The sequence below is a fragment of the Rana temporaria genome, chromosome 5 (genome assembly GCF_905171775.1).
Source record: "Rana temporaria chromosome 5, aRanTem1.1, whole genome shotgun sequence".
In the NCBI taxonomy this organism is placed as follows: Eukaryota; Metazoa; Chordata; class Amphibia; order Anura; family Ranidae; genus Rana; species Rana temporaria.
Window position 1 is genome coordinate 59827216 of NC_053493.1, and position 13695 is coordinate 59840910.

A 13695-nucleotide genomic window follows, 5' to 3' on the forward strand; every position below is an offset into this window, starting at 1 on the left:
AAGGCGATTTGCAAAATGACTTCTGTATAGAAGTCAATGCAAATCGCCCCGAGTCGCCCCCAAAGTAGTACAAGAACCTTTTTCTAATTTGGAGCGACATGCGTCGCTCCTATTAGAACGGTTCTATTCACTACAATGGGACGCAACTTGTCAGGCGGCTGTGTCGCCTGACCAGTCGTCCCAGTGTGAACCGGGTCTTGCACTCACTCAGAATTTTGGACCACTCTTCCTTTGCAAACTGCTCCAGATCTCTCTTATTGGAAGGGCGCCTTTTCCCAACAGACATTTTAAGATCTCTCCACAGGTGTTCAATGGGATTTGGATCTGAACTCATTGTTGGCCACTTTTCTGCCATTTCTGTGTGCTTTCTAACGTATGTTTGGGGTCATTGTCCTGTTGGAAGACCCAAGATCTCAGACGCAAACCCAGCTTTCTGACACTGGGCTCTACAGTGCGACCCAAAATCCTTTGCTAATCCTCAGATTTCATGATGCCTTGAACACATTCAAGTCACCCAGTGCCAGAGGCAGCAAAACATCATTGAACCTCCACCATATTTCACTGTAGGTACTGTGTTCTTTTCTTTGTAGGCCTCATTCCGTTTTCGGTAAACAGTAGAATGATGTGCTTTACCAAAGAGCTCCATCTTGGTCTTATCTGTCCACAAGATGTTTTCCCAGAAGGATTTTGGCTTACTCAAGTACATTTTGGCAAACTGTAGTCTTGCTTCTTTATGTCTCTGTGTCAGCAGTGGGGTCCTCCTGAGTCTCCTGCCATAGCGTTTCATTTCATTTAAATGTCAACGGATAGTTTGCGCTGACGCTCCCTGAGCCTGCAGGACAGCTTGAATTTCTTTGAAACTTGTTTGGGGCTGCTTATCCACCATCCGGACTATCCTTTCATAAATTTTTCTCTTCGGTCCACGCCCAGAGAGATTAGCTACAGTGCCATGGGTTGCAAACTTCTTGATAATGTTGCACACTGTGGACAAAGGGAAATCTAGATCTCAGGACTTGTAAGCTTGAGATTGTTGATATTATTCTACAATTTTGGTTCTCAAGTCCTCAGACTCTTCTTCTCTTTCTGTTGTCCATGCTTAGTGTGGAACACACAGACACACAATGCAAAGACTAAGTGAACTTCTCTCCTTTCAGGTGTGCTTTTTAGATTGCCCACACCTGTTACTTGCCCCAGGTGAGTTTAAAGGAGCATCACATGCTTGAAACAATCTTATTTATCCACAATTTTGAAAGCGTGCCAAGAATTTTGACCAGCCCATTTTTGGAGTTTGGTGTGACATTATGTCCATTTTACTTTTTTCCTCCCTTTTTTTGTTTTGTTCCAATACACACAAGGGAATAAACTTGTGTATAGCAAAACATGTGTTGCTGTAATACTTTTCTGTGAGAAATACTTGATTTTCTGCAAAAATGTCTGGGGTGCCAACAATTTCAGCCTAGGACTGTGTGTACATATTATATATACACACACACACTTTTATTTTATGCAAAGCTAATTTAGGGGGAAACACAAAGTGTGCAAAGTTCAGTTTAATGAAGGGACTCCATGTAACCACACACACATACCTTCAAAAATAATATTAAGCTTGCATTGACAATGCCTGCTCTTTGTTGTTCAACAGGATTAGCAGACGGTAGAAGTATTCAGGTGAACATACAGGAGATAGTTTGATTTTAATGGTACTCGTTCCCATCTATGCGACCTTGAAAAAGGTACCCGCACTACTCTGATACAACTTTTGATTCAACTTTGATCCAGAGTGTGTAAAGTTGGATCAAAGCTGAACTCAAAGTCACACTCCAAAGTCGCACTCCAGCCTTAGGCTATGTTTCCCCTAGTGCGACTCCAAAGCTGTGTGATTTAGACTGCAACATTACTTTACACTCTGGATCAAAGTCGCATCAAAAGTAGTGCAGGCACCTTTTCAAAGTTGTTGATTTTTACAATCACATAGACAGAAACCTTTGCCATTAAAATCAATGGGCTGTGACTTGTCATGCGACTTTGGTGTCCAAAGTCGCATGACAAGTTGCACTAGTGGTAACGGTGCCTTAAACTCATTACTCACATGCAATAGAAATCGATCTGTATCCTTTCAAACTTTCAAAAATGTTCCATTGTACCTTATTTCTTTCATATTTCTTCCCCAGCCCCCTCCACCGTTCACAGCAGCTGGGCGTGAGCCACACCATGCACACAGTTCCATCAGTGCTTACCACAGTGCCATGCAGAAACACACACACGCGGTTCTACACTGTATAAAATCTGCAGCATGTTGCACTGTAATCTATTTTATAGTTTCTAACATAACATACTTCCAAAGCCTGTCCTCTCTTTCTCTTGATCATGTTCTGTGAAGGATAGGAGGGGTGGAGATGGGACTGGGTGGGCTGGGCAGGGCAGGTCTAGGCATGCCTGTCTAAGAATGAGCGACAACCTTTTCAGGAAGTGAAAGACAGCTTAGCAAATTCAAATAAAAAGGGACATAGCGTTGTCGTTGAAGAACAGGAAGAAGCCGATTGTCTGGCTTAGATGATACTTTCTATGCTAAACAATCAGCTAGCCAACAAATGAATAATATTAAAGATATTTAACATACTAATAGGAACATTTTCATTTTTTACTGAACATCCATTTTAAGTGTGCTGACAACTTACACTGCCTTCAGCCAGGGCAGAGATGACATTTCCAAGTGCTGACAAAGATTTGTTGATGTTTTTAGCTTCATCAAGCACAGCTCCTTCAGCTCCAGTTTTGCTAACCTAAAAACATAAGAAATACAATTTGAAATGAAGAGCAAAGTTTGATGTCCTTGTCTTAAAGAAAAAGCATAGGAGCTACATTAAGAAACACGGATTCACACAATTAATACCCTAACTTTGTGTTCAAAGTACTTCCAACTTATCTGCTTCATGTTCATAACATCAGAAAACACAAGCTTCTTCAGCAAAGAGCATATCCCGTTTACCCCTAGCAACCAATCACACTGGACCTTTCACAAATAAACTTTAAGCAAATTCCACTGCGAGAGCATTATGGCCATCTGCAGCTTAGACATTTTTTTAAAGTCAAGTATCTGTAAATCTCGCCCATACCCTTCGGGTATCATCGCTCTCCTATACTTCACCTACTGTGTCTTAGAGGAAACTATCGGAGTCAATGGGAAAGTGAGTTAGGGAATGCACTGGATCCAGAGGACTACATTTTAGCGCTGCACTTATTTTTTTTACGTTTGGATCCAGAGCACTGGCAGGTCATAACACAGAATATCGCTAAATGTCCCAAAAATGTACTCATTTGGAAAATACGTTCAAAATACTGTACTATACCCCAGCCCATTTGGCATGCATTATTCCACAGCATTCTCCGTTATGCTTTGGTGGTTGTGCCCAAACAGCCTCCACTTCATAAACCAAAATCGACTCTCCCTTCCGCTTGGAATGCCAATGGGCTGCCCATTTATTTACAGATACTAAATTAACTACAGCCAAGGCTTAGAAAACTTCTACCCTTAGTTTTGAGGTAGTAAAAAACACAGCATGAATGACATGAATAACGAAAAGTTGACAGCCATCTTAGCCGACTCCAAGTTCCTCCGTACTTGGCATCCCTGGATTGATTATGCCCAGCCATCTAGATTTGACCACCTTTTTTTACATACTGTATCTGATCCTATGCTTGAGATTCCCCGGGACCCCTCTTTTTATACCCCTCAACATTCATCTCCATGTGAACAAAAAACAAACAGTGTATGATCAAGCTTTAGTACCTAAGTGTATATGGGGAACAGCAACTTAAGACAGCATTACATACAAACACAGTAAAACCAATCTAAAGCAGTTTACCTTTTCACTACCAGCCAAATCAACCAAGTAAAGTTTACCGCTCAGTTTCTGTTCTGTTTGAGTGTTTTCTTGCTTTACATTGATTAGAAAAATGCTGTGACTTCTAGAGCTGTGTTCATTCATATCTAAAAGAGGGGAAATAATATCATTACATCTACAGCAGAGGATCACACTTTCCATTGTAGTCTGATATTGTATAGTGTATGTTTCCTTTACAGCCGCCAAGCTGAGGACAAACCTTTGTTTAGTAATGTGCATGAGAAAAACATAAGATTAGAACTTAAAAATGTGTTTGGACAACTGGAGATGGTCATTTCTGCTACAGCACATCTTAGGAACATAAAAAAAAACAATAATGAGTGTGCACTCCAAAAGGACATTACAGTGAATATCCCACACAAAGTAGACATTTAATTTAAAAACCAGAGTACAGTGCAGTATCTCTTGGATGTTCTCCGCATACCACTTCAGAGAACATTCAGGGACATGAGAGCCCTCCTAAAAGTAAGGCAACAACAGGTTCCTTCCTTCACCTCCCAGCATTGTCCCCCACTTCCAATTGCTGGAACAAACCGGGCTTTATTTAAAGCGGATGTGCCACGGGAAAATAATATTAAAAGCCAGCAGCTATAAATACTGCAGCTGCTGACTTTTAATAATAGGACACTTACCTGTCCTGGAGTCCAGCGCCGATCGCAGCAGAGCACGAGCGATCGCTCGTCACTCTGCTGCTCCCCCCGCCATCCACGCTGAGGGAACCAGGAAGTGAAGCGCTGCGGCTTCACTGCCCGGTTCCCTACGGCGCATGCGCGAGTCGCGCTGCGCCCGCCGATTGGCTCACACGCTGTGTGCTGGGAGCCGAGTGTTCCCAGCACACAACGGGCGACAGACGGGATGTGACGGAATGCCCGTCTTTCGCCCGTATCGTGTGGCCGGAAGTGGGTGCAAATACCTGTCTTTAGACAGGTGTCTGCACCCCCCTCCCCCCTGAAAGGTGTCAAAAGTGACACCGGAGGGGGGGAGGGTTCCGATCAGCGGGACTCCACTTTAGGGTGGAGGACCGCTTTAAGAGACCCCAAACAAGTGACATATAAAGCACATTTGTAAATATGGGGAAAAATATATATTCTCTGCTGAAAAGCTGTTTGACAAATCACCCCCATAAAAAATAATCATTTTAAAAGAGGGGGCTGAGATGGTGACATTTTTACTGGAGCAGAGACAGAAAAGCTCAACAGCATTATGGGAGTTTACCCTGTCTAGCCATGACACAGAGCAGGTGGTGTGCCATACACTGTAAAAGGCGGACAAGTGGACACAAAAAAACAAAAAACACAACTGGCAACAGGACTTGGACTTGTTATCCATAAAATTTTAACTTTACAACACTGCTCTTCTTGGGAGATTGTTCAGCCACCCTAGCATGAGAAGCCTTGTATGCAAGGGTCTTGTAAAATAGGTCTATGGCAGGTAAACTCTTGATGTGAAGCTCTCTCCTGAGGGAGTTAACTTGCTCCAGTGAGGTACACTCAGCGGCCATAGCTGCCAAGTGAATAACAGCAGTGGGAGCCAGTGGCTGCACTGCTATCAATCATCCAATGAAGAGCTGGGGGAAAGAAACACGGGATCGCGCCTACGGAGATTCGGGGGTCAGGTAAGTAAAACAGGGTGTTTTTTCACCTTAATGCATAAGATGCATTAAGGTAAAAAAAAAACATGACAGTTTACAACCCCTTTAAATAGGTTACTAGCATTAAAATTATGTCATGATTTGTTGGTTATAAACTAAATGAAAATTAAGTATTATTAGGATAAGACGAGTAAGGCATAGCCCCTGGTTTTCCTAGGCTATGGATAAAGAGGTTGTTTTAGAATGCCATTTTAAACACCAACAGCATTTGCATTCAACAGGTACCGAATATGATAATGTGGAATCTGCCTTGGCTAAGTATGCATGAAACTCAACTCTTTTAAAAAAACAGCAGACAGGGACAGGCCCCAGAAAAAAAGGCAGTAGCGGCAGCTCCCAATTCTTCCAGGACCGTTTCAGTTTAAAAAGGGGATCAGTAGTCACGTGCAACTTACTTGTCACAGCTACATGTCTGTTCGATTTTCCTTCATCTATAGTATCCATGACTTCATCAGGACTACAAACAAACCTCTCAGTACAACCCTACAGAGGAAAAGGAAATCCATTAAAGCAAAAAAAAAAAAAAAAAAAACATAATAAAAATAATTATATTGTAATTTATATATATATATATATATATATATATATATATATATATATATATATATATATATATATATATATACACACACACACACACACACACACATACATACATATATATATATATATATATATATATATATATATATATATATATATATATATATACACACACACACACACACACACATACACACACACACATATATATATATACATACACACATACATACATACATACATACATATATACACACACATGCATATTATATATATATATATATATATATATATATATATATATATATATATATCACACACACACACACACACACACACACACACACACACATATATATATATACATATATACACATACATACATATATATATATATATATATATATATATATATATATTTATTATATCCACACATATGCACACAGTTTCCATAGCAATTAAAAAGACCCACCTTTACATACGGAACTCTGTTTTTGTCTTCATGAACAGACAGATTTGTTTTCGACACTGGAATAAAAAAAGATGGAAGATTTTGAATGCATTGGAGCACATTAGCGGTAAAGTTTCTGCATGGGTACTATGACAGTCAATGCTTGTGCACAGCAATTTCAAAGGCAAGGCTTGATTTGATTTTTTTTTTTGACAGTTTCAGGTCTGCTAACAGAAATTAGCATTGCACCGACAGACTGATGAGACAATCACTGTCTGGATGCTTGCTAGGAACAGTAACATTTGCCCACATTCAGACTCTTGTGGAAAATAAATAAAAATTACCATCTTATTCGTCCCAATTCTAGAAAGTTACATAAAGGTGTATTCACAATGCCAATGTTACTGTGGCCCCTTCCTCCAGAGGCATTGAAGCAACAGACATTTCGGGGGGAGGGGGGGGGGGGATAGGTGAACTTTGCTTTGCCAGCTTACTTAAGCCTCGAGCCCTTGGGAAACCACATTTGACCGATTCTTGGTTTCAGGCTCAACAATGGTGGCTACCATTCAGCAGTCTTGTGTCAAGTTGATGGAGCACATTCCCTATTCCACCAACATGGTAACCTGTGATTTTGGTTATTTTGACAAATCAAACTTCTCCATTGGAAAAAATTTGCATGAGTTAATTGAAGCTGTCAATGGCAAATAGAACACATTCACTGGGGAGGATTTTGTGCAATGCTTTTGCCTTGGGATTAATCACTGAAAAAATGCATCAGTCTTAATTGGAATTAAAATTGAATAGTAGTGAATAAATTAGTTTTCTGGTGACTGAAAAATAAATCTATTCTAAGGTTTTTTTTTTTTTACTTAAAGGCTCAGGAAGGCAAAAAGTTGAACTACAAGATAAAGTAGGGCATTAGATAGGTGGTGAAGAGGCAATATGCCACCACCTCATCATCCGTTTTAAGCCCATAAGTTCAGCACCACTACCACGAGGTTGGGTCGCACTCGACGACCAGTAGTGCATGTTCAATGCAACAAGGGGCTCATATCTTGCCGTGGCTGTAAAGCAAAGCATCGCAGCATATTTACATCCCTGCCCACTGCCTTTGTAATTTAAAGAAGAGCCATAAAATGCCCCCCGAAAAATCTTAAACAAGCCCCTGGTTTGAGCAGTTACTTAGAACCTGCTTTTATACTAAGCTGCCCTACAGTAGCTGAAATTGGCCTTGCACTGGCGGTACCTACTCTATAATCTCTCTGGTAGAAAGGAGGTGCTAAATGAACATACAGGAGACAGTTCAGGATGAACGTCACCAGTGTAGGGCTGTAGTCCAAAGCGTAAAGGGAGAAAGGGGAGTGGAGGCTGCAGAACTGAGGGTTCAGTTTAGAGGCATTATCCTCTTCATTCTATGCAACCAAACAGTAAGGCAGACATAGGTTAATGTCTCATAAAATTTGAATATCAAAAAGTTAATTTCAATAATTAAATTCAAAAAGTGGAACCGATATTTTATATAGATGCGTTACACAGAGTGATGCATTTCAAACTTTTTTCTTTTAATTTTGATGATTATGGCTTACAGCTAGTGAAAAGTGAAAATTCAGTATCTCAGAAAATTAGATTACATAAGACCAATAATTTTATTTATTTTTTTTAATACAGAAATGTTGGCTTACTGAAAAGTATGTCCATGTACAGTACAGTATACATTTAATACTTGGTCGGGACTCTGGTTTAGTTCAGGCAAGTTTGTTGACCAATCAAGCAGTGATACTGTGATCATTAAACCAGGTATTGGTACTTTTGGCAGTGTGGGAGGGTGCCAAGTCTTGCTGAAAAATGAAATCAGCATCTCCATAAAGCTCAAAAGGATTAATACATCCTCACATGTAGTGCACATGTGGATGCATAATATTTTCACATATGCCACGTCCTAAACGAATTTTGAAAAGAAAGAATGACTTAGGGGCTAGTCATGGACTTTGTCGGCATGATAGGTTAGTAAAGATATGAGTCTTTCGAAAAATGACTTTATATATAAAAATATTTATTACAAAAAAATATATATTTTAAAAGTTTCACTCCAAAGAGTACACATAGATTACACATAGCATTTGATCAGTACAGCGTTCACAGCAATTGATGTAACTTAGAAGATTAGATCTGGTTATACAACACTAGCACCAAGTATGTAATACTAGACTAGATGTCCTAATATGGACTGATAGTTTAAACCATAAATAAGTACAAAGGCTTCTAAAGAAAATCATCAGCAACTGGAGATTTTAGCACTTGCGCTGGGTTGATCGGAGTCCTGACATGTTTCGCGCTGTATCTGAGCGCTTCCTCGAAGGACTTAGTGAGGTCAATGTGCTATATTGGTGAAGAGAACAGATATACATATATAACATATTGATTTAGAACAAAAGAAAAATGTATAACAACCTGTATAAGTATTTGAGAAACCGGAGTGCTCCTATAACATGCAATATGGTGAGGAAGGACGAAAGAGAGTCACCCCCATGAAAATTGTGGAAATAGCCACAAATAGCAGACAGGATGCCTGAAAATAAAGTCCCAAAAATTCCAGTACGAAGGAGACAGGAGGCATAATAAAATTGGAATATGATAGTTAATAAGGTTAGAGCCAATTTGCTTACCTATAAAAAGGAGTAGAACAGTACAGAAAAAATAGCTGTAGAATAACTTGGCTTGGTACTCTCTGGATAGAGAGATATGTAGCAAGGGCTAGCAAGGAGTTAAATTTGTAACTCCAAAAAGAATTAAATGGCGTAGCAAAGGCGGCAGGGCTGTAGCAAGAAATCAATACATAGAATCAGAGCATTGTTAGAAATTGAAAAATAATAAATATTAATAAAGGGCAAATAGTAATGAAAGCAAGCATAATGCTTACCCAATATTTGGAACCAGTTACATGTAGAATTTGCAATAGCTCATAGCAAGGCTGCATTCAGCAAATGTAAGATTAGGGTGTTTGAAAAACATTAATCTTAATCTTTAGAGCAGTTCAAGAAAACAGGGGCAAGGATTGCCTGGATAGGCCAGTCACTGAAAAAAATATAAAGGAAAAGAGACTGTGAGCCCAATAAAATTGGCCGCACAAAAGTATGGAAGAAGCGTTTAAGGATAGAGATATTAGGCTTACCAGTAAGCAATGCTAGCCACACGTGCCGGTTATTCGTATGCCTCCCAGGAGGCTGAGGATAGCGTGTGCGGCTTATGGGCTTTAAATAGCCTCGAGTCCCGCCCCAGATCGACGAACACCTCGGCGCTGCCGGGTGATGTCATCTGTGCTGGCCGCAAAATAACAGCAGATGCGCGCGCACCAGAGGAGGTGCGCGCGCAGTACTGAAGTTTATGCACCATTCGATGGCGAATACACGCCATCTAGTGGACATATTGAGATACAGCGGAGATGGAAAGGCTGTATCTCGAGCGGCCACATCGTCTGGAATAAATTGAAGGGACAAATAAAGAGGCATCGCATCTGGAGAAGATCACAGGGGGGAGGATAGTTCCATCCAATAATCACCATAATTGCAGAAATGGAGCACAACCATATTGTATACAAAAATGAACATTGACATTTCTAAGGTATGGAAGTAGATAGATCTTCCAAATTGATAAATGTTATTTAATTATACAGCGCATCTGCTGTTATTTTGCGGCCAGCACAGATGACATCACCCGGCAGCGCCGAGGTGTTCGTCGATCTGGGGCGGGACTTCCATACTTTTGTGCGGCCAATTTTATTGGGCTCACAGTCTCTTTTCCTTTATATTTTTTTCAGTGACTGGCCTATCCAGGCAATCCTTGCCCCTGTTTTCTTGAACTGCTCTAAAGATTAAGATTAATGTTTTTCAAACACCCTAATCTTACATTTGCTGAATGCAGCCTTGCTATGAGCTATTGCAAATTCTACATGTAACTGGTTCCAAATATTGGGTAAGCATTATGCTTGCTTTCATTACTATTTGCCCTTTATTAATATTTATTATTATTTTTCAATTTCTAACAATGCTCTGATTCTATGTATTGATTTCTTGCTACAGCCCTGCCGCCTTTGCTACGCCATTTAATTCTTTTTGGAGTTACAAATTTAACTCCTTGCTAGCCCTTGCTACATATCTCTCTATCCAGAGAGTACCAAGCCAAGTTATTCTACAGCTATTTTTTCTGTACTGTTCTACTCCTTTTTATAGGTAAGCAAATTGGCTCTAACCTTATTAACTATCATATTCCAATTTTATTATGCCTCCTGTCTCCTTCGTACTGGAATTTTTGGGACTTTATTTTCAGGCATCCTGTCTGCTATTTGTGGCTATTTCCACAATTTTCATGGGGGTGACTCTCTTTCGTCCTTCCTCACCATATTGCATGTTATAGGAGCACTCCGGTTTCTCAAATACTTATACAGGTTGTTATACATTTTTCTTTTGTTCTAAATCAATATGTTATATATGTATATCTGTTCTCTTCACCAATATAGCACATTGACCTCACTAAGTCCTTCGAGGAAGCGCTCAGATACAGCGCGAAACATGTCAGGACTCCGATCAACCCAGCGCAAGTGCTAAAATCTCCAGTTGCTGATGATTTTCTTTAGAAGCCTTTGTACTTATTTATGGTTTAAACTATCAGTCCATATTAGGACATCTAGTCTAGTATTACATACTTGGTGCTAGTGTTGTATAACCAGATCTAATCTTCTAAGTTACATCAATTGCTGTGAACGCTGTACTGATCAAATGCTATGTGTAATCTATGTGTACTCTTTGGAGTGAAACTTTTAAAATATATATTTTTTTGTAATAAATATTTTTATATATAAAGTCATTTTTCGAAAGACTCATATCTTTACTAACCTATCATGCCGACAAAGTCCATGACTAGCCCCTAAGTCATTCTTTCTTTTCAAAAATCTCCATAAAGCTGGTTAGCAGAGGAAAGAAATGAGTGCTCTAGAATTTTCTGGTAGAGGGCTGTGCTGACTTTGGACTCGGTAAAACACAGTGGACCAACGCCAGATGACATGGCTCCCCAAATCATCACAGACTCTGGAAAATGTTTCATTTCATTTCATTTGGAAATCAAGGCTCCAGAATCTGAAGGAAGAGTGGAGAGACACAGAATGCAAGTTGCATGAGGTCCGGTGTGAAGTTTCCAGTGTCAGTGATGATTTGGGGAGCCATGTCATCTGCTGGTGTTGGTCCACTATTTATCACTGTGCTTGATTGGCCAACAAACTCACCTGACCTAAACCCCATAGAGAATCTGTGGGGTATTGTGAAGAGGATGGTGACACCAGCCCCAACAATGCAGACGAGCTGAAGGCCGCTATCAAACAAACCTGGGCTTCCTTAACACCTCAGCAATGCCACAGACTGATCGCCTGCATGCCATGCCGCATTGATGCAGTAATGCATGCAAAAGGAGCCCCGACCAAGTATTGAGTACATACTATACTGTACATGACAAACTTTTCAGCATGCCAACATATCTATTAAAAATTCCCTTTTTTAAATTGGTCTTATGTAAATATTCAAATTTTCTGAGATGGTGAATTTGGGGTTTTAACTAGCTGTAAGCCATAATCAAAACTGATAACTTCCATGCCTAAAATATATCACTCTGTAATGCATCTATATAAAAATATATGAGTTTCACTTTTTTAATTAAATTACTGAAATAAAACTTCTTGATGATATTCAAATTTTACAAGATGCACCTGTAAATATAAACCAAATCAGGTAAAAAAAACTAAGCGTAAACAAATACCGGTATGTTATAATTTGCAGCTTACCAGCACTTAGACGTGTTTGTGTTATTTCTCTGCATCCCCCATGCAACAGAGATGAACAAGGGAAGTAATGTTTGAAGTCTATCCTGTGTGGCAACCATGGATGCCTCCAAAAATACAGTGGAGAAATTAGTTTAGCTACCCAGAGACAGAAAGTGTTATTCAAAAGGAATACTAACTGAAAAAAAAAAATCAGTATGTACATCTATGGACTGGTAAGCTGAAACATTAACATTTTGTTTGGGAGTTAAGATACGATTTAACTTGCTATTGGATTTTAACAAGTCATTTTCAAATCTGCATCTTTTATTAAAATACTGTTCAGGCGCTTCCTGTTTAAACATGGACAAGATTTTGCATCTTGGTCCCATATGTACCCCTGTGTTCTCACCCTATCGCACATGTTCCCCCTGATGCAGACCACAAGTAGCTGTGCCACGTTGCAACGCCATAATATCCATGCACCACATGGGAGTTCAGAATAGTAATAAATAAATTATATATATATTTTAATATTAAAAAAAAAAAAAAAAAAAAAACTTACCATCCAATAGATCTCTAATCTTGTCTAGATATATTTCAAAATACGATACCTAAAAAACAAAAAAACACAAACATATTTCACTGTAATTTTTGTACAACAGTATTTGCCTAAGCAATTAAACAGCAGGTGCCCCTTTTCTTATTGGATAGCTTTAGGAAACTTTGTTAAATGGACTGTAGTGCAACTCTGTAAAATGGAAAAAGCACTAGAACTGCATAGGTGTGAATCCAGTCTTATGTAAAACTCCTTGAACTGTTGCTTCTTGAGACAGATGCTGATGTATTCACAACTGGCAGTCAAATATAGGTGGGATTTGCCTCAATATATTAAACACTAGGGTCCGGCCCGAGAAAGAGCACACCCATTTGGCTGTAGGTTGTGGGCAAAGCAAGTCTGATCACAGAAGCAGCAGAGTTGGGATGCAAGAAGCAAAGTGGACAGGGTAGTGCTTTTAAATGCAATCTCCACCTCGAGCAACACGTTACACCGGCCTTTAGCGTGAAACATGTTTCCAAGCACCCCAGACTTCACCCCGATTCCCACCCCCCATGACAGTAGACAAGGGTTCCACTCACACAGCACATTATTCATTCACAGAAATCTGTGAATGAATAAACTACAAGTCCCATGTTCCACAGTAGCAGATGAACTTGTAGTTCTTAATGGACTACATACAGGGATATGCAATTAGCGGACCTCCAGCTGCTGCAAATCTACACGTCCCATCATGCCTCTGCCTATGGGTGTCATGCTTGTGGCTGTCAGAGTCTTGCA

The 13695-nt window shown here is 39.7% G+C and overlaps 1 protein-coding gene across 1 annotated transcript in view; it reads right to left on the reverse strand.

Moving 5' to 3' along the window:
- KIF5B (kinesin family member 5B) overlaps positions 1 to 13695 on the reverse strand; it is a 92282-nt gene that overhangs the window by 46998 nt on the left and 31589 nt on the right. The window contains exons 5-9 of the mRNA XM_040352628.1: positions 12922 to 12970; positions 6572 to 6627; positions 5952 to 6039; positions 3867 to 3991; positions 2679 to 2783 (exon numbers count right to left, since the gene is read on the reverse strand). Coding sequence (XP_040208562.1) covers positions 2679 to 2783; positions 3867 to 3991; positions 5952 to 6039; positions 6572 to 6627; positions 12922 to 12970 — 423 coding nt within the window. The remainder of the gene's footprint in view (positions 1 to 2678; positions 2784 to 3866; positions 3992 to 5951; positions 6040 to 6571; positions 6628 to 12921; positions 12971 to 13695) is intronic.